Source organism: Coregonus lavaretus, assembly GCF_964263955.1.
Source record: "Coregonus lavaretus genome assembly, chromosome: 37".
Lineage (NCBI taxonomy): Eukaryota > Metazoa > Chordata > Actinopteri > Salmoniformes > Salmonidae > Coregonus > Coregonus lavaretus.
In genome coordinates this window covers 29,905,805-29,924,944 of record NC_140024.1, presented here as the reverse complement: position 1 = coordinate 29,924,944, position 19,140 = coordinate 29,905,805, and the positions used below count along the sequence as shown (strand labels likewise).

At 42.7% G+C, this 19,140-nt stretch overlaps 1 protein-coding gene across 1 annotated transcript; it reads right to left on the bottom strand.

Annotated features, from left to right (window-relative positions):
- Window positions 1–1,852: 1,852 nt before the first annotated feature.
- On the bottom strand, window positions 1,853–19,048 carry LOC311111526 (uncharacterized protein). Its single transcript, XM_084154261.1, has 15 exons — window positions 18,871–19,048; window positions 11,430–11,606; window positions 10,748–10,938; window positions 10,246–10,350; window positions 9,557–9,695; window positions 9,094–9,235; window positions 8,558–8,690; window positions 7,065–7,217; window positions 6,911–6,948; window positions 6,647–6,676; window positions 6,148–6,314; window positions 4,117–4,547; window positions 3,756–3,855; window positions 3,083–3,332; window positions 1,853–2,899 (listed from the first exon to the last, which is right to left on the bottom strand). The coding sequence occupies exons 2-15, from the start codon at window positions 11,559–11,561 to the stop codon at window positions 2,817–2,819; spliced, it is 2,094 nt and encodes a 697-aa protein (XP_084010387.1). The 5' UTR covers window positions 11,562–11,606; window positions 18,871–19,048; the 3' UTR covers window positions 1,853–2,816.
- Between the last annotated feature and the right edge of the window lie 92 nt (window positions 19,049–19,140).

The window sequence follows — 19,140 nt, the reverse complement described above, 5'->3', positions numbered from 1 at the left end:
ACATAAATACACCAATACAGGCATAGGTATTATTATAGTGTTCAACGACTTCATAAGCACTACAAATAATATTTATGAACCAGAATATAGGTGCTTCACAAATCATTTATAACCAAAGTCATACTATAAAAGGTGCTTACTTCTGGTGCTTTTCCAAATGGTAAATGACATGTTCTTATGAATGACTTCTGAAGAATCTAGTAGTCAGTCAGAGGGTTTATGTTTCATGGGTATAAAATGTTTGAATTAAGTGAAATCCATGAAGAGTATCACTATTTTAGAGGTAGTAGAAGACCAATATGCCTTTTTTTGTGACCAATTGCGTACCAAACCTGGTTTGTACTTGCACCTTAAGACTGTGATAGACAGATGAACCAAAGCCCCAGCAGGAGTCGTCTTAGTGCTTACATAAGCGCGATCTATGTTTGTAGTAAAAGTGGAGCGGGAGTAGTATCAATAATACTGATTAGTTAAGGCTGGGTTACTGTAAAGATGTGACAACTGTTGATGTAAAAATAGCTTTATAAATACATTTGATTGATCGAATTTGATTGGTTCAATGTTGAAGATTTCACTGTGAGTTATTAGAGAAGTTGCTATAACAAGAAAAACAATGTTGAAAACCTTTCAATTTCACTTATCAGTGGAGGAACCTCTTGTAAATATGTGTCAACAGCAGTTAAAAAATATATAAAATCGAGTATAATTAGCTAATTGCAGGATCATTTTACTCCCCCCCCCACCTCCATATTCATTAGTCCACTTTTGATATGTTCCCACAAAATTGTGCATGCCAATATCCAATTAAGATATACTACTTAAAGTCAGTCAAAATGATGTGTTCTCATATGTTCATTCAACTTGAAATTGTTATTTGGGAATCTTACCTAAAAAAGGCTGTGGAACTAGTTACACACACACACACACACACACACACACACACACAGTGCTTTTGTATGTCAACTTGTGTCAAATATGTACAGTACCAGTCAAAAGTTTGACACAGCTACTCATTCAAGGGTTTTTCTTTATTTTTACTATTTTTTACATTGTAGAATAATAGTGAAGACATCAAAACTATGAAACAACACATATGGAATCATGTAGTAAGCAAAAAAGTGCCAAGATTGTGCAAAGCTGTCATCAAGGCAAAGGTTGGCTATTTGAAGAATCTCAAATAAAAAATATATTTTGATTTGTTTAACACGTTTTTGGTTACTACATGATTCCATATGTGTTATTTCATAGTTTAGATGTATTCACTATTATTCTACAATGTAGAAAATAGTAAAAATAAAGAAAAACCGTGGAATGAGTAGGTGTGTCCAAACTTTTGACTGGTACTGTAAGTTGAAAACATTGTATGTTAAAAGCACTGTTTGTGTGTGTGTAACCAGTTGCACAGCCTTTTTTAGTTAAGATGCCCAAATAATAATTTATAGCTGAATGAACATATGAGACCAGTTGAGAAAACACATTTTAAATTGACTGAATTCTTGTCAAATTGGAGCTAAGTTTGGGGCAACTTTATATATTTTTTGTTCAGGTAACACTTGGACCGAAATGTTGAGTAAACAAAAAAGATTGTCTGGTAAGATTGTCAAACATTTACCTGCCGACAGTATTTAGCAACTCTAAACAGTGTCGGCAGTCACTGTTTTGTGATCACACAGCAAAGACCTTGGAAGTCGTCACCCACTCAGCCTTTTAAAATACTCCAAGCCAGAAGGTGGCAGTAGCGTTGTTTGACAATGCATATCCGTGCGTCTTGTTTATGGTCTAGATTACAAGATATCTGTGTTTATGTTGCTACTAGCCAGATGGCCGCAGCTAGAGAACTACCTAGCAAGGTGACGAAGAAACAATTTTATTCACTCTCCATAATCCCACAGTGCCAGCCCATAGCCAAATGTTTAGCTAGCTAGCTAATGTTAGCATATTCACTAGCTAGCTAAGGAAACTGCACAACTCGGCAACTAACACAGGCAGCTATTTCATGGAAACTAGCAAATCCATTGTGATTTACATACAATGTCAATACTGGCTACAGTGGTTAGCTAGCTTGGAGGAATAATTTAGTATTGTGTCTGTGCACTTAGCTAGTTACTATCACATAGCTTACATTGCATATGAAGTGTGACTGGCTCATCGGCGGATGTGCGGAGACATGCCCTCTTATTTCCTTTTTTTGTTGTTGGCTCCCAGGGGGTTCGTGCTCTCTGATTGAGTTACCGCAAAGTCCAAAATTGTCTATATCATGAAAACAAACATTTGCTTTATGGTCTTAATTTAAGGTTATGGTTAGGAACAAGGTTAGCAGTGTGGTTAAGGTTAGGTTTAAAATCACATTATAAGAAGATCAATTGTGGTTTATGACTTTGTGGCTGTGGTAACTAGTGACGACCCCTCAGATTGGCTCAAAATCAAGTTGTTGGCCACTGACGACTAGAACCGGTAGGCTCGTCGCTACAAGGTTGGCACGCAGCAGGTACCGCTTTTGTTCAAGCAAGAGAAGGAACGGCCTCCCACTGTGATAAGTACCTATCAGCAGTGAGATTCTCAGTGTTTCATGCTTTACATGCACAAATTTCATACTAATGTCCTCTGGGGAAATGTAGAAGCCATCATGGGGAGTATACTGTACAAAAATAAGTATCTTGAAAAATATTCAAAAGGCCCATTCAAAGTAAGCAGTGTGTCATATCACTAATTCCATTGGCTTCTTGTGATGTGTGCTTTAAATGATGTCAATTAGTATGCAGAAATCCACATGAGAGCTACAATTTAACATCATAGGTATTCTAAGCCTTGTTTCTTCAGTGATGAAGTAGGCCTTGAAGAAAGACATGAACGACAGCCAAGACCACGCCCACTGCCATGGTTGAGTCCTCAGCTGGAGCTAGAGTAGGGGAAAGTGGAGGAGAGAATCCAATTGAGGGTAAATATCACTGGATAGTTATACTTTATTGGTGAGCGCTGGTCGTCTTTTCCATATCGGTTGGGTTAATGCTGGGCTACAGCCCCTAAAGATGAATTTAAGCTACGGGACTGAGTAAGAGCTGAGCATGTCTACAAGTCCTACCATTTGAGGCTGTGGTAGTTGGTGCTGCTGTGGTACTAGTGGCGGTGGGGATGGTAGTTGTGAACACAGTGGTGGTTGCCAGTGCAGCGGTGGTGGGTACGAGTCTAACGGGGCCGGAGCGGACGCTATAGCTCCTGGTCAGCATGTTGTCAACCGTTACCTGGTTGCTGCTGTCCCTGTCACACTGATCAGGACACTTCTGAGAGGGCCTCGTGGTGACACAGAGATACACTGTACACTCCACGTACATCTGCAGAGGACAAGAGACACAATCAACTACACATACAACACTTGTACAATATTGTGATCATATAGGCTAATGTCATTAGAGAGAGTCAGACCCAAGACCAAAAAATCTCGGAGAAACATATTGTGAGAATTTGAAATAAGCATTATACAGATGGACATATACTGTTATTCAAACAGAGCTGAAAGGGACAAACACATAGTGACAGACTGACACATTGATTGAAGTGGATAAATCAGTTATAACAATAATAAAACATGTTGTAAATAAACAGTATGGGATATAGGCGCTAGTTAGTCTATTTCTATTTTTAGTCGCTGGGCTTTTGCTCAACTGGATAATCATGTGGCCGTTCCGGATGTCTGAGAGATCAACGGGAGCACCCTCCATATCCCTGAAGAGAGGTACATGGACAGAAATACACACCGTGGTTCCTTTAGTGTTGATAGTGCTCAGGTCGATTCGGTACACCCTGGCAGTGGAGGTTGAGGTCAGAATCTCCAGGGTTCCATTTCCAGCCGTACACCTGAGAAAGAAGGAAGACATTTAATGTTTTTAATGTACGTGAGAGATTGGGTTCCAAAACAGCGGAAATCTCAGTAAACAATCAATTTCATAACAACGTGACAAATTGCTGCCACCTCAACTGAGTTAAAAGGACAGCTTTCCGTAGAGCTTGTAATAAAAACCCAAGTACCCCATTTGGGGTAAGAAAACAATCAAGATTGGGTAAACATTTCAGAAAACTATCCCTTTAAGCAGGCTTGGTTCCCTGGCCTGCACTGACCCCTGTTCCAGGATATAGAAGCTGTCAGCCATGTCTTCTGTCTCGGACTCCATGCACTTGCCCACCATCAGCTCTGCCCTGTCCAGAGAGGTGTTGGAGAACACATGCAGGTCCAGTGTGTCCAGCCTGCTCGCGGTGCGGACCGACGTCTCTCGGCGGACACGCTGGGAGGGAGGGAGGAGGTGTCGGAACATGGGGAATTTGGTGCTTTTAGCCATGGGCCCCTCCCCAGGCCGGTAGAACTCCAACCAGAACTTGACGATGCCGAAGGTCTCCTGCTCCGACGGCATGTTGATGGCGTACCGCGGGCCCTTGGCCTCGACCCCGGGGAAACGGCAGGCGAGCGGCATAATCAAGGTGGGCAGCCGACTGATGACGGTGGTGCGCACGCTTCGCAGGGTGTTGGTGTACACCATCTCTGAACCAGAATGCTGTGGAGAAAAGGGACGGGATCATGTGTGAATATTCTGGTTCAGTCACACATCACAGCAGACAGTCTGTTCAACCTGCTTTATGGACGGAGCAGTGGCGTGCATTCATGTATGCCAAGGGAAGCCAGGCTTCCTAATAAAATTAACCAAGAAAAAAAAAGAAAACAACATATAAAATAATGTATCTTTCATCTCTCTGTGTTTCATCATTTTCCTTCAATTGGCAAGAGGCTGAATGTACTGTATCTCACCAGTGAAAGCAGCCGCGCGAGTGAAACAGCACCTATCTGACTCTGTATGTGCAGCCAATCTACCTGATGCTGTCTGGTCAAAAAGAGTGTGACATTGTTGCCGCCCATAGCATTAAACACAAGGGAAGCCAGCGAGCATTTGGCCTCCCTTGATAAAAAAAAGTATAAAATAATAGCCAATCAGTGTTGAGCTAAACTGAGTGAGCTCAAAACTGTGAATGGTCCTGGCATACCAAAACAAAGTGTCAAGAGAAGCCAGTTTGGATTCACACCAATCACATCACATCGAGAGCAAAACGTTATTGGCAGAAAAAACTTGATTTGTTGCATCTCGTTGTGTTGTTGTCTGCCAGTGGCTAGCTAGCAGGCTAAAATTGGCCCTTTCTTAGCCATGGATGGAGATGGGGATTTCATTAATTAGTTAATTCTCCTTACTGGCCAATGATTATAATGGCGATTTTGATCCAACCATAATTTCATACATTGTGCCCCTGGCCTGAGAGGATGGATGTTCAATATGTAGCTAGATGTAGTAGGCTAATATTAACTAGCTTGCTCATTATTACCCATGAAAGTTAGGCTAGCGAGCAAGCATTTTAGCCAGGTAGCCTAGGACAACAAAACTAAAAGTATGTACTGTATGACAGAGTCATAGACCGTTTCGTCAACATGAGAGGAGGATGGCATTGGCATTTCTCAACATGTAAACATGTTTTTCCTACTTGCAAGAATACACACACACACACACACACACACGCAGAGAAAGCAGAACCATGGACAGCCACATCATATTTAGCTTACGTTGATTGGACTAAATTGTTTTTGGTATCTTTTAGTTGTCACTGTATTAGACTAAGAATAGGTAATGTTGAAATGTTGAAGTTGAAATGGTGCTGGAATAGTGGAGGAAGCTACTATTTTGTTTGTGACTTGCGGTAACTCTCAGTGGTTCTAAATCAATAGTTGTTTAGTAGTCAGAAAATGTCGGAAACATTAACTTGCTTGACCATGCTGTAGGTCATTGTACCTGTTTGTTACATGCAATATGCTTTGTGGACTTCACCGGACAGAGGTTGCTCTCCGGTTTTGTGATGAAACAAAAGTGTGGTTGAATTTATTCTGCCACTGTGTCTTCTTATTGTCTCGGCCTTGGGCCTATACAGCATATCATGGCCTCAAGGCATATGAACTAACAGGTTATAGAGCGAACAACGCAATTATCACAACACATAGGTTGTAATATGGCTTTATTTCTGGCTTGGCGTCCCCAGTTTTTTTTACTCAGGCACCACTACTGGGAAGGAGCCAATGTAAGTTTTGCATTTGATACAGTGGGCAGAGTCTCGTACCACTCTCTTAGTGCCGCAGCCAGTCAGAGAGATGCGGGCCATCACATGGGTGGAGTTGGAGGTGACACTACAGGAAGGGTGGTTGAGCTGGAGCTCTGACACAATCAGGTTCTTCAGGGTGGAAATGGGGAGAACCAGATTCATCTCAGTCTTCCCACATGTCAGCTCTGGGAGGAGAGAAATAATAGAAATAATCGGTGGGACTTCTAGCGCTTTTCAAGGACCCAAAGTCGCTTTACAAATTGTATAAATGAAAAGAAAAACCAAACTACAGGAGTCCAAACTAAATATCAGACTAAACCAAAACATGAATAAAGAAGGGAAGAGTGTGATGTATCAGTGTATGGGGAGGGGAGGGATCTGGATACGAACCCAGTTTAGGGAGGGAGGGAGGGAGGGAGGGAGGGAGGGAGGGAGGGACGGACGGACGGACGGACGGACAGACAGACAGACAGACAGACAGACAGAATATCAACTACATACACAGTGTGTTATATACCTGTTCCAGTGGGAATGGTCTCCATCTGTCCTGGAAAAGACAAATAGAGACTTCCAACATTTTATGAACATGTTTTGAAAATATTGCACCTATGCTGTACCTCACCCCGCTTTCACCACTGTAAACAACTAAGAAACGACCCTTTCATCATGCTTACTCTTGGACACACACACACACACACACACACACACACACACACACACACACACACACACACACACACACACACACAAAACAGAGTGGAAGAACTGTGATTGTTCTTACTTTGGTAAAGCCACACACATCTTGGTTCAGACTGCAAACTGTGAGGACAAGAGGTTGTATACATCAGACAGGTTGGTTCTAACAGATGCTAAAACATTGGTTGTTGACGAAATGTCAACCTAACATTTATTGTTCTCCTTCACCGAAAAGTTACCTGTTGGTGTTGGCCATGAAACAAAGTGGCAAAAGAGGAGGCAGGTTATTGGGGCCCCGGATCCATGTGAGATTCATGGTGGCCAGGGAACCCTTGGTTTCCAGCGCTGTCCTGAAGAGGCCAGGGGGACCAACCACCACTATCTCTGACACGCTGAAGAAGAGAGATACCGCAAACCCAGTCAAAACAGTAGAATGATGCACAGAAACGGACTAACTTCTCCAATAGAAATCCATGATGAAAGTTTGGAAAACAACCCGTTTGTAACTTTTACACACAACTGAGAGCGAGAGAGAGAGATAGTTGAGAGAAACATGACACAAAAGGAGGGAAACTCAGTATAACACACCTCTAGGTTGAGTAGTATAACACACCTCTAGGTTGAGTAGTATAACACACCTCTAGGTTGAGTAGTATAACACACCTCTAGGTTGAGTAGTATAACACACCTCTAGGTTGAGTAGTATAACACACCTCTAGGTTGAGTAGTATAACACACCTCTAGGTGGAGTAGTATAACACACCTCTAGGTTGAGTAGTATAACACACCTCTAGGTTGAGTAGTATAACACACCTCTAGGTGGAGTAGTATAACACACCTCTAGGTTGAGTAGTATAACACACCTCTAGGTTGAGTAGTATAACACACCTCTAGGTTGAGTAGTATAACACCTCTCTAGGTTGAGTAGTATAACACACCTCTAGGTTGAGTAGTATAACACACCTCTAGGTTGAGTAGTATAACACACCTCTAGGTTGAGTAGTATAACACACCTCTAGGTTGAGTAGTATAACACACCTCTAGGTTGAGTAGTATAACACACCTCTAGGTTGAGTAGTATAACACACCTCTAGGTTGAGTAGTATAACACACCTCTAGGTTGAGTAGTATAACACACCTCTAGGTTGAGTAGTATAACACACCTCTAGGTTGAGTAGTATAACACACCTCTAGGTTGAGTAGTATAACACACCTCTAGGTTGAGTAGTATAACACACCTCTAGGTTGAGTAGTATAACACACCTCTAGGTTGAGTAGTATAACACACCTCTAGGTTGAGTAGTATAACACACCTCTAGGTTGAGTAGTATAACACACCTCTAGGTTGAGTAGTATAACACACCTCTAGGTTGAGTAGTATAACACACCTCTAGGTTGAGTAGTATAACACACCTCTAGGTGGAGTAGTATAACACACCTCTAGGTTGAGTAGTATAACACACCTCTAGGTTGAGTAGTATAACACACCTCTAGGTTGAGTAGTATAACACACCTCTAGGTTGAGTAGTATAACACACCTCTAGGTTGAGTAGTATAACACACCTCTAGGTTGAGTAGTATAACACACCTCTAGGTGGAGTAGTATAACACACCTCTAGGTTGAGTAGTATAACACCTCTCTAGGTTGAGTAGTATAACACACCTCTAGGTTGAGTAGTATAACACACCTCTAGGTTGAGGACCAAGTTTGGAAAACCCTGCTATAACACACCTCTCTAGGTCAGAACGAAAGGTGACAGACACGTTGATCTGCTCGTAGGGCAGAACGGAGATGGTGGCTCCACCTGTTGGTGTTAGTCCTGTAGTGACCAGCTCGGAAATGCAGCTTGAGGACGCCTCCTCCACTGAAACCAAGAACAAGACAAAAGTTAAGGATCTTTAGTTTTAAACCACTTTCTTTTTAACCTGGCTTCAGGTATCATATATAACCAATATAATTCAAGTCTTTCTGTTGCTCCTTTTCAAGAACTTTGGATGTATCTCAATGTAAAATGTTGTTACTGGTACATAAATATGGGAAACTCATCCATTACTACTGTGTTGAAATGTTAATTTTCAAGAGCGCTTGATAAATCAATCCCAAGGTGCCTCATATCAAGACTGAATAACACAGCTACATCATACTTAGTATAGTATGTATAGTTATTGAGAACAGACCAGCAGAATATACCTGATTCACTTTTCCCTAAAACAGGCCCATCAATAAAGAGGAGACAGCGTGAAATGGTTTGTGTGTGTCAGTCTCACCTGTAAGGGACAGGTGCAGTGGGATGGAACTGAGTGCTTTGGGTTTGGCGGTTTGGGTTTGACTTGGAAAGTCCTCCACCATCAGCTGCACAGAGTATTGGCCAGCGGACGATTTACCATTGTACAACAGCGTACACGACTCCTATGAAATAGCAATTAAAACAAATGTATTACAATTTATTTGAAAACACATTTTCTTTGTTTCCCACAGAGCGCATGCCTGAAGACGAAAGCCTAACTCTCAAACCAAACAAGTCCAACAAATAACTCTCAATTCATTTAACCTTCCCGCACAATTAGATGGTGCATGATGCATCCATAATGGCCAATTAATAATATTTGTTATTTCTCTGTATAAGAAACAAAAATGTCTCTTTCTTGCACCTTTTCTTGGAGGTTTGGGGGCATCTTACAGTCACTGCTGTGTGGACTAAAATATAGACACAAATAAGTTAAGACCCACCTCCTCCATCTTCAGAAAATTGTGCTGGGGGCAGTCAAGGCATTCTCCAAGGTCAGCCCGGGCAAAGCGACAGCGCACCGTGTCCCCATCCAGGTCCTTCACCGTCAGTGGGAAGTGATGTGGGCAGTTCACGCGAGCCCTGACACAAGAATACACATTCAGTTAACAATCATATGCAACTTAAAGAGTTTTTTCTCCCCACTTTATTATATATATATTTTCTCCTGCACCTTTTTTTGAGCCTATTGGTCAGGTGTGCGGCAGATCACCTCATTATCACAAGACTACACATATCTCACAAACAGTAAGTCAGACGGACAGGCAGTTTGAGGACTGGGACCCTGTTCTGAGAGACTTGAAGAGGCTATAGCGAAACTGAAGAGCTCGACAATGGGAAGAGATACGGAGGAGAAAGGAAAAGTATGGAAAGGGAGAACGGGGCTGAGGAAGGAAGGAAGGAAGGAAGGAAGGAAGGAAGGAAGGAAGGAGAAAACGAAAGAGGAGGAAAAGGGAGAGAAGGAGGAAGAGGAGAGAAAAGGGTGAAAACGTATCAGTCGTCATGACCAAATAAAGAAACACTACATATCAGCAGTCAAAACTGTAAGAATGTGTAGACTAGAGTAAACAGAGGTGTAATGTTTGTATGCTCAGTACAAGACTCATGTCCAGGTTAGAGTGTGTTGAGTTACCTGAGAGGAGGAGGCAGGCTGCAGTAAGGTGGCTGGTTTAGTCTCAATGGGTTAGACTGGTTGGAGGGTCCAGCCCACAAGGACAGAAACACATTCACGTTGGACCTAATTCACAGTTACAGGGGAGTGAAATAAACATGTTTGTTTTTCACTTTTCCTGAGTTGGTATGGCATAACCTGCATAATGGTTGCTTTATAACATGTAGACAACATAATGCATTTGATATAAAGTAAGAATGATCAGTCATGGAACTGCATTATACAGTAATGTTCTGAATTGTGAGGACTGAGGAGGTCTAATGTTCAACTGCTTTAAAGCAAGTTTGTATGACATTTTCACCATTATGAAACCAACTCATTCAACTTTACAGTCTTAAATGTTGCGGAAGCTAGCGCTGAACATGACCAGTCAGTGTGTATTGATTCTGTAGATGTTCTACAAAAGCACATCAAATGGGCATGGTGTGATAATAAATGACAGGTCTCTCAGCAAATCACATACCCCACATTCACGTTGGCCTTGTAGTTGCTGGGAATGGTCCTCTGCCATTGGCGGACGCACCAGCCTGAGGCGGGCTTCTGTCCTGTGTAGGGTAACGGGGTGGTATGCACGACACAGTCTTCCCCTGTCTGACACACTCCGGAGAACGTAGGACAGGGAAGGGCCGAGATCACGGTGTAGTGGGCTCTCACCTGCCAAAGGTCAAAGGTGGCGTGAGGTCAGGAGGTCATGTAATTAATTACATGGTAACAATGAGAAACTTGCTTTTAGGAATTCAGCACAATCATTGTAAGTCGCTTTGGATAAAAGCGTCTGCTAAATGGCACATTATATTATATTATACCTGTTGTTGGTGCCTAAACCACAATGTAACTATTGGCTATTTACCATTTTATCAAGTAAATTGAAACAAACAAAAACAATGAAAACAACAACAGATAAATAGCAGAGACTGTAAAATACCAGCGTAGTAAGTAACCTTGAGGGGCTGTGTATTGACAGCTGAGAGGTACAGCAAGAACCAATAAACATGGATTGTAATTCATTTGAATGCTGCTCACATGTGCATCGTAACATAGAAAGCCTATCATTATCGCATCGCATATTTTAGGTCAATCCTGAAATTCCTAACGTACGTTGTTAAAAGCTGACACCATTGGTCATTGACAATGTGTAACCTCACCATATTTCCTCCACTCTTCTCTAGAGGGACAACATTGACCACTGCACCCAGGGAGGTGGCCTCACAGACAGGGTAGGACAGGAGCAGGCCTAGGGCCACAACCAGGAGCCCCAGAAAAACTTGGATCCACATCAGAGCTTTTCACACAGGGACGTGTGTCGAAGGAAGCTTGGACCTCTGGAGACAGAAATGGAGGCCATCAGAGGGACATCACAAACATGAAACACAGACAAACACACTCACTCTTATTTTACAGAGCAGGATCAATATTGAGACAATGACCAAACATTCGTAAATGTGCTAGTAGTAACACAACTTAAATTATTGCATTCTTAGTAAAAGTCAACAGGACATCAACACATCAAGGTTAGAATGTTATGAATGTGGACATCCCTGTTGTTCTTGCACAATGTCCCTTTCTCTTCCAAAGTTCCAACACACATGGTTCTGGAGACTTCTCTGTCAATAACAGCTAGTTTTCAGATTTCCCCTCCCCACTCAGACCACTCCCAGACAGTCCTAGAAAAGTTCTTGCTTGAGAAATATTATTCTGGTAAAAGCAGTTTTTGCCCATTTTAATGGATCATCTATTACAGTAAGGTACATAAATGTTACCCAGAAATGTGGTATTGATGTAAAAACGACTGCATTGGGCCTTTAAGAAATAATTCCAAGCCTGAGGAATTTCAAGACTAATCTAACTTACCCTCATTGCGTTTCAGTGTAACAGGGTGAAAACAATGACCTGTTCATTTGTATGGGGGGATGGTGTGCAAAGAAAATCTATTATACGAATTCAGCTCTAAAAGTTACTAACACTGTACTGTATAACTTCTAAATGTGCTGATCTTATTGACTGTCTCTCATTTAATCCATAGCTCCATCAATGAATGAGATCTTACATTTCTCCAGCCCTATCCCTCTGCTTTATAGAAAACCAAGTGGTGGGGCTGCCATTGACTGACAAACTAATTAGGCCTTGCTCAAGGGCACATCAGATTCCTGAAAGTCTATGGGAGATTGCATAGACCTTGTGTCCTCTCTTCTCGGTTCCTTCTCAAAAGCTATTGGATGAGAAAGCCAGTGGTCCTGCCCCTCTGACCTTCTCCTCCAATGGGTTTTGAGAAGGAAACGAGGAGAGAGGACAATTGAGATCTTCCCCAAGGCTGCGTTTTCACAGACAGCCATATTCTGATCTTTTGCCCAATTATTGGTCTTTTGGACAATTATTGGTCTTTTGACCAATCAGATCAGATCTTTTGCCAATAATTGGGCAAAATGATTAGAATTGGGCTGCCTGTGCAAACTAAGCTACAGAACTGTTTCACCAGCACAGACTGGAATATGTTCCGGGATTCATCTGATGGCATTGAGGAGTTTATCACATCAGTTACCAGCTTCATTAATAAGTGCATCGACGACGTCGTTGCTGCCACAGTGACCTACATACATATCCCAACCAGAAGCCATGGATTACAGGCAACATCCTCACTGAGCTAAAGGCTAGAGCTGCAGCTTTCAAGGAGCGGGACACTAATCCGGACGCTTATAAGAAATCCCTCTATGTTTTCCGACAAGCCATCAAACAGTCAAAACGTCAAGACAGGACTAAGATCGAATCCTACTACACCGGCTCTGACGCTCGTCAGATGTGGCAGGGCTTGCAAACTATCACAGCATACAAAGGGAAACCCAGGGATGCTGCCCAGGGACGCAAGCCTACCAGACAAGCTAAATGCCTTCTATGCTTGCTTCGAGGCAAGCAACACTGAACCATGCATGAGAGCACCAGCTGTTCCGGACGACTGTGTGATCTCACTCTCTGTAGCCAATGTTATTAAGACCTTTCAACAGGTTAACATTCTGATTACCAGGATGTGTACTCCGAGCATGCGCTGACCAGCTGGCAAGTGTCTTCAATTACATTTTCAAACGTTCCCTGACCCAGTCTGTAATACCTACATGTTTCAAGCAGAACACTTTAGTCCCTGTGCCCAAGAACGCCAAGGTAACCTGTCTAAATGATCATCGCTCCGTAGCACTCACATCTGTAGCCATGAAATGCTTTGAAAGGCTGGTCATGGCTCACATCAACACCATCATCCCAGACACCCTGGACCCACTCCAATTTGCACACCGCCCCAACAGATCCACAGATGACACAATCTCTATTGCACTCAACAATGCTCTCTCCCACCTGGACAAGAGGAATACTTATGTGAGAATGCTGTTCATTGACTATTGCTCAGTGTTCAACACCATAGTTCCCTCCAAGCTCATCACTAAGCACAGGACCCTGGGACTGAACACCTCCCTCTGCAACTGGATCCTGGACTTCCTGATTGGCCACCACCAGGTGGTGAGGGTAGGCAACAACCCATCTGCCACGCTGACCTTCAACACGGGGGCCCCTCAGGATTGCGTGCTTAGTCCCCTCCTGTACTCCCTGTTCCCCCACGACTCCACGACTGTGTGGTTGCGCATGACTACAACATCAGCATTAAGTTTGCTGACGACACAACGGTGGTTGGCTTGATCACCAAAGATGATGAGACAGCCTATAGGGAGGAGGTCAGTGACATGGCAGTGTGGTGCCAGGACAACATCCTCTCCATCAATGTCAGCAAGACAAAGGAGCTGATCCTGGACTACAGGAAAAAAAGTGCCGAGCATGCCCCAATCCACATCGACAGGGCAGTTCCATCACTAAGGAATTACCATGGTCCACACACACCAACACAGTCATGAAGAAGGTACGACAACGCCTCTTCCCCCTCTGGAGGCTGAAAAGATTCGGCATGGGCCCTCAGATCCTCAAACAGTTATACAGCTGCACCATTGGGAGCATCTTGACTGGCTGCATCACCGCTTGGTATGGCAACTGCTTGGCATCCGAACGCAATGTGCTACAGAGGGTAGGGCGTACGGCCCAGTACATCACTGGAGCTGAGCGCCCTGCCATCCAGGACCTCTATACCAGGCGGTGCCAGAGAAAGGCCCTAAAAATGGTCAAAGACCCCAGCCACAGTCATAGACTGTTCTCTCTGCTACCACATGGCAAGCGGTATCAATGCACCAAGTCTGGAACCAGCAAGACCCTGAACAGTTTCTACCCCCAAGCCATAAGACTGCTAAATTGTTAGTTAAATAGACCCCTGCATTTACCCTCTTTTTGAATGAACTCTTGACTCATAACATACGCTGCTGCTGTTTATTATCTATCCTGTTGCCTAGTTACTTTATCCCTACCAATATGTACATATTTGTATTTGTATTTTGTATTTATTAGGGATCTCCATTAGCTGCTGCCAAGGCAGCAGCTACTCTTCCTGGGGTCCAAACACATTAAGGCATTTACATTACACATAAAACAAAAGATAAAACAGTAAATCATATACAGTGGGGAAAAAAAGTATTTAGTCAGCCACCAATTGTGCAAGTTCTTCCACTTAAAAAGAGGAGACAGACAAAATGAGAAAAAAAAATCCAGAAAATCACATTGTAGGATTTGTAATGAATTTATTTGCAAATTATGGTGGAAAATAAGTATTTGGTCAATAACTAAAGTTTCTCAATACTTTGTTATATACCCTTTGTTGGCAATGACACAGGTCAAAAGTTTTCTGTAAGTCTTCACAAGGTTTTCACACACTGTTGCTGGTATTTTGGCCCATTCCTCCATGCAGATCTCCTCTAGAGCAGTGATGTTTTGGGGCTGTCGCTGGGCAACACAGACTTTCAACTCCCTTCAAAGATTTTCTATGGGGTTGAGATCTGGAGACTGGCTAGGCCACTCCAGGACCTTGAAATGCTTCTTACGAAGCCACTCCTTCGTTGCCCGGGCGGTGTGTTTGGGATCATTGTCATGCTGAAAGACCCAGCCACGTATCATCTTCAATGCCCTCGCTGATGGAAGGAGGTTTTCACTCATAATCTCACGATACATGGCCCCATTCATTCTTTCCTTTACACGGATCAGTCGTCCTGGTCCCTTTGCAGAAAAACAGCCCCAAAGCATGATGTTTCCACCCCCATGCTTCACAGTAGGTATGGTGTTCTTTGGATGCAACTCAGCATTCTTTGTCCTCCAAACACTTTTTGGTTTCATCTGACCATATGACATTCTCCCAATCCTCTTCTGGATCATCCAAATGCTGCTAGAGTGCATTTGGATGGCCTGGACATGTACTGGCTTAAGCAGGGGGACACATCTGGCACTGCAGGATTTGAGTCCCTGGCGGCGTAGTGTGTTACTGATGGTAGGCTTTGTTACTTTGGTCCCAGCTCTCTGCAGATCATTCACTAGGTCCCCCCGTGTGGTTCTGGGATTTTTGCTCACCGTTCTTGTGATCATTTTGACCCCACAGGGTGAGATCTTGCGTGGAGCCCCAGATCGAGGGAGATTATCAGTGGTCTTGTATGTCTTCCATTTCCTAATAATTGCTCCCACAGTTGATTTCTTCAAACCAAGCTGCTTACCTATTGCAGATTCAGTCTTCCCAGCCTGGTGCAGGTCTACAATTTTGTTTCTGGTGTCCTTTGACAGCTCTTTGGTCTTGGCCATAGTGGAGTTTGGAGTGTGACTGTTTGAGGTTGTGGACAGGTGTCTTTTATACTGATAACAAGTTCAAACAGGTGCCATTAATACAGGTAACGAGTGGAGGACAGAGGAGCCTCTTAAAGAAGAAGTTACAGGTCTGTGAGAGCCAGAAATCTTGCTTGTTTGTAGGTGACCAAATGCTTATTTTCCACCATAATTTGCAAATAAATTCATAAAAAATCCTACAATGTGATTTTCAGGATTTTTTTCTTCTCAATTTGTCTGTCATAGTTGACGTGTACCTATGATGAAAATTACAGGCCTCTCTCATCTTTTTAAGTCGGAGAACTTGCACAATTGGTGGCTGACTAAATACTTTTTTCCCCCCACTGTACAGTGAGGGAAAAAAGTATTTGATCCCCTGCTGATTTTGTACATTTGCCCAGTGACAAAGACATGATCAGCCTATAATTTTAATGGTAGGTTTATTTGAACAGTGAGAGACAGAATAACAACAACAAAATCCAGAAAAAGGCATGTCAAAAATGTTATCAATTGATTTGCATTTTAATGAGGGAAATAAGTATTTGACCCCTCTGCAAAACATGACTTAGTACTTGGTGGCAAAACCCTTGTTGGCAATCACAGAGGTCAGACGTTTCTTGTAGTTGGCCACCAGGTTTGCACACATCTCAGGAGGGATTTTGTTCCACTCCTCTTTGCAGATCTTCTCCAAGTCATTAAGGTTTCGAGGCTGACGTTTGGCAACTCGAACCTTCAGCTCCCTCCACAGATTTTCTATGGGATTAAGGTCTGGAGACTGGCTAGCCATTCTGAAACTAACTGCAGCTCTTTGTTAAGTGTTGTAGTCATTTCAGTCGCTGTAGTAGCTGACATGTATAGTGTTGAGTCATCCGCATACATAGACACACTGTCTTTACTCAAAGCCAGTGGCATGTCGTTAGTAAAGATTGAAAAATTAAGGGGCCTAGATAGCGGCCCTGGGGAATTCCTGATTCTACCTGGATTATGTTGGAGGGGCTTTCATTAAAGAACACCCTCTGTGTTCTGTTAGACAGGTAACTCTTTATCCACAATATAGTAGGGGGTATAAAGCCATAACACATACGTTTTTCCAGCAGCAGACTATGATCGATAATGTCAAAAGCCGCACTGAAGTCTAACAAAACAGCCCCCACAATATTTTTTGGGCCAGTAAAGGGGGCTTTACTATTCTTAGGTAGCAGAATGACTATTGCTTCCCTCCAGGCCTGAGGGTACACACTTTCTAGTAGTCATATCTACCTCAATTACCTTGTACCCCTGCACATCAACTCAATACTTACCCCGTGTATTTAGGCAAGTTATCATTACTCATTGTGTATTTATTCCTTGTGTTATTATTTTTCTCTCTGCATTGTTAGGAAGGTCCCATAAGCATTTCACTTTTAGTCTACACCTGTTTATGAAGCATGTGACAAATACAATTTGATTTGATTGAAACGCAGTCTCAGGAGCATAAGGAAATAAATGACCTGTTAGACGGCAGTTCAATGGGCTTGATGGTAAGTTGGTAAAGATACATTGAATTAGGGCGTCTCAGCAGGATCAATAGGTTAGCCAGCTAAATTGCTCACATATTCTGAAGTAACTTTAAATTTTTTTGTAAGATAAGCTTCAAATGGGCTTGGTCTAAAGGACTCAACAACCAAAAACACATATCTAAGTTCAGCATCATGAACCAGAAAATCAATAGTTATGTCTAGTGGTTTATCAAATTCAGCTGGTTAACTCATTGAGCCTGCTTTGTAGTATACCCCCCAGCTCTCCTACTCCAAGAGGCTTTGTGAATACAGGCCCAGGTGTGAAGATCTCTAGGACCAGGATTGACACTGGTTTAATGAAACTCTACTGCAGGGCTGGGGAACCCCGGTACTAGAGGGCTGCAGTGTGTGCAGGCTTTTGTTCCAGCACAACTCTAGCATACCTGACCAGTGGCCATGTACCTGACACAACCACCAGGGCCTGAACTATGTAAGCTGACCAGGGAAAACTCAGCGCCCCAACAATGACTGGAGAGAACATTGTGTAGTGCATGTTTACATCATGGTACTGTGGAAAACAAACTTTACTTCCTTTAATGGGGCAATCTGCGGTTGCTACATCCATTTTTTGACTTAAGTTCATTATAGACAATACACATTGATTCTTTAAGAGTATCACGTAACTTATGCCTCATGAGCTTAGTTCAACTGTCTTACCCCATCAAAATATAAGCTTGTTTTACCCGTTTGTGTAAACAATTGTAATTAAACTGTATAGCTTTAAAACATGGTTAAAATTCTAGATGGTCAGTCCTAGCATTCATAGCTCTGTCTATGAATTTGAGAGTGGTTACATTTTTCCAGCCCCATGCCTCAGCTATTTACCAAATCAGTGGTGGCCATTTTGTTGTTTGAAATGCAGATTGCCCCTTTAAAACAACTAATGCACTACTTATACCATTGACACACCATCCCTTCTCTTTCCTAAACACCAGGACGTGTTTGAACATTTATGGAATCCAGAAGATGTTTTGACCATTGGTCTAATGCTGGTCTGTGCCAAGTACGAAGAGACTGACTGTCACAGGTTGCATTTACACCTGCAGCCCAATTCAGATCTTCTGCCATTTATTTTATACCTACTGCCCCATATCTGATGTGACATGGGTCACATAAAACTGAGTGTGGACAGTCAGAAAAACCATCAGATATGGAAAACAAATCACAATTGGGTTCTCAGGGTAGCGGTGTAAACAGCCATAGAAGCTCAAATCCCATAACACCTTGTCACAGCCGAGAAGTATAGTAATGTTTATCAGGGAGAAGAAGCCCAACCTCATGAAGAAATTAATTTTACCTGTAATAAAACTATAGTCCTTTAGGAATCTTTGTAGCTTCCCGCCAATAACCAACTTAGTCACTCAACCAAGGGTCTCTCGGTGTAGTCGGACAGCTGTCTGCAACAAGTTGAGTTGTCCTGTGTGGTTCGGTTGGAAAGCCTTTGAACCTCCTACATCTCCACTTTCATTTTCCCTAGTACACTGCTGGGAAAGCAATTAAAATTGTAGAATGATGCTAAACTGGCTGGACCAGTGCAACTGGCTAAGAGGAGAATAGTATGACTAAT

Coding starts and splice junctions, on each gene's coding strand:
- LOC311111526 (XM_084154261.1), bottom strand. CDS start 11,561: ATGTGGATCCAAGTTTTTCTGGGGCTCCTGGTTGTGGCCCTAGGCCTG. Junction 9,236..9,556: donor ATTTTCTGAAGATGGAGGAG/GTGGGTCTTAAC, acceptor GCTATTTCATAG/GAGTCGTGTACGCTGTTGTA. Junction 2,900..3,082: donor AACTACCACAGCCTCAAATG/GTAGGACTTGTA, acceptor CCCCTACTCTAG/CTCCAGCTGAGGACTCAACC.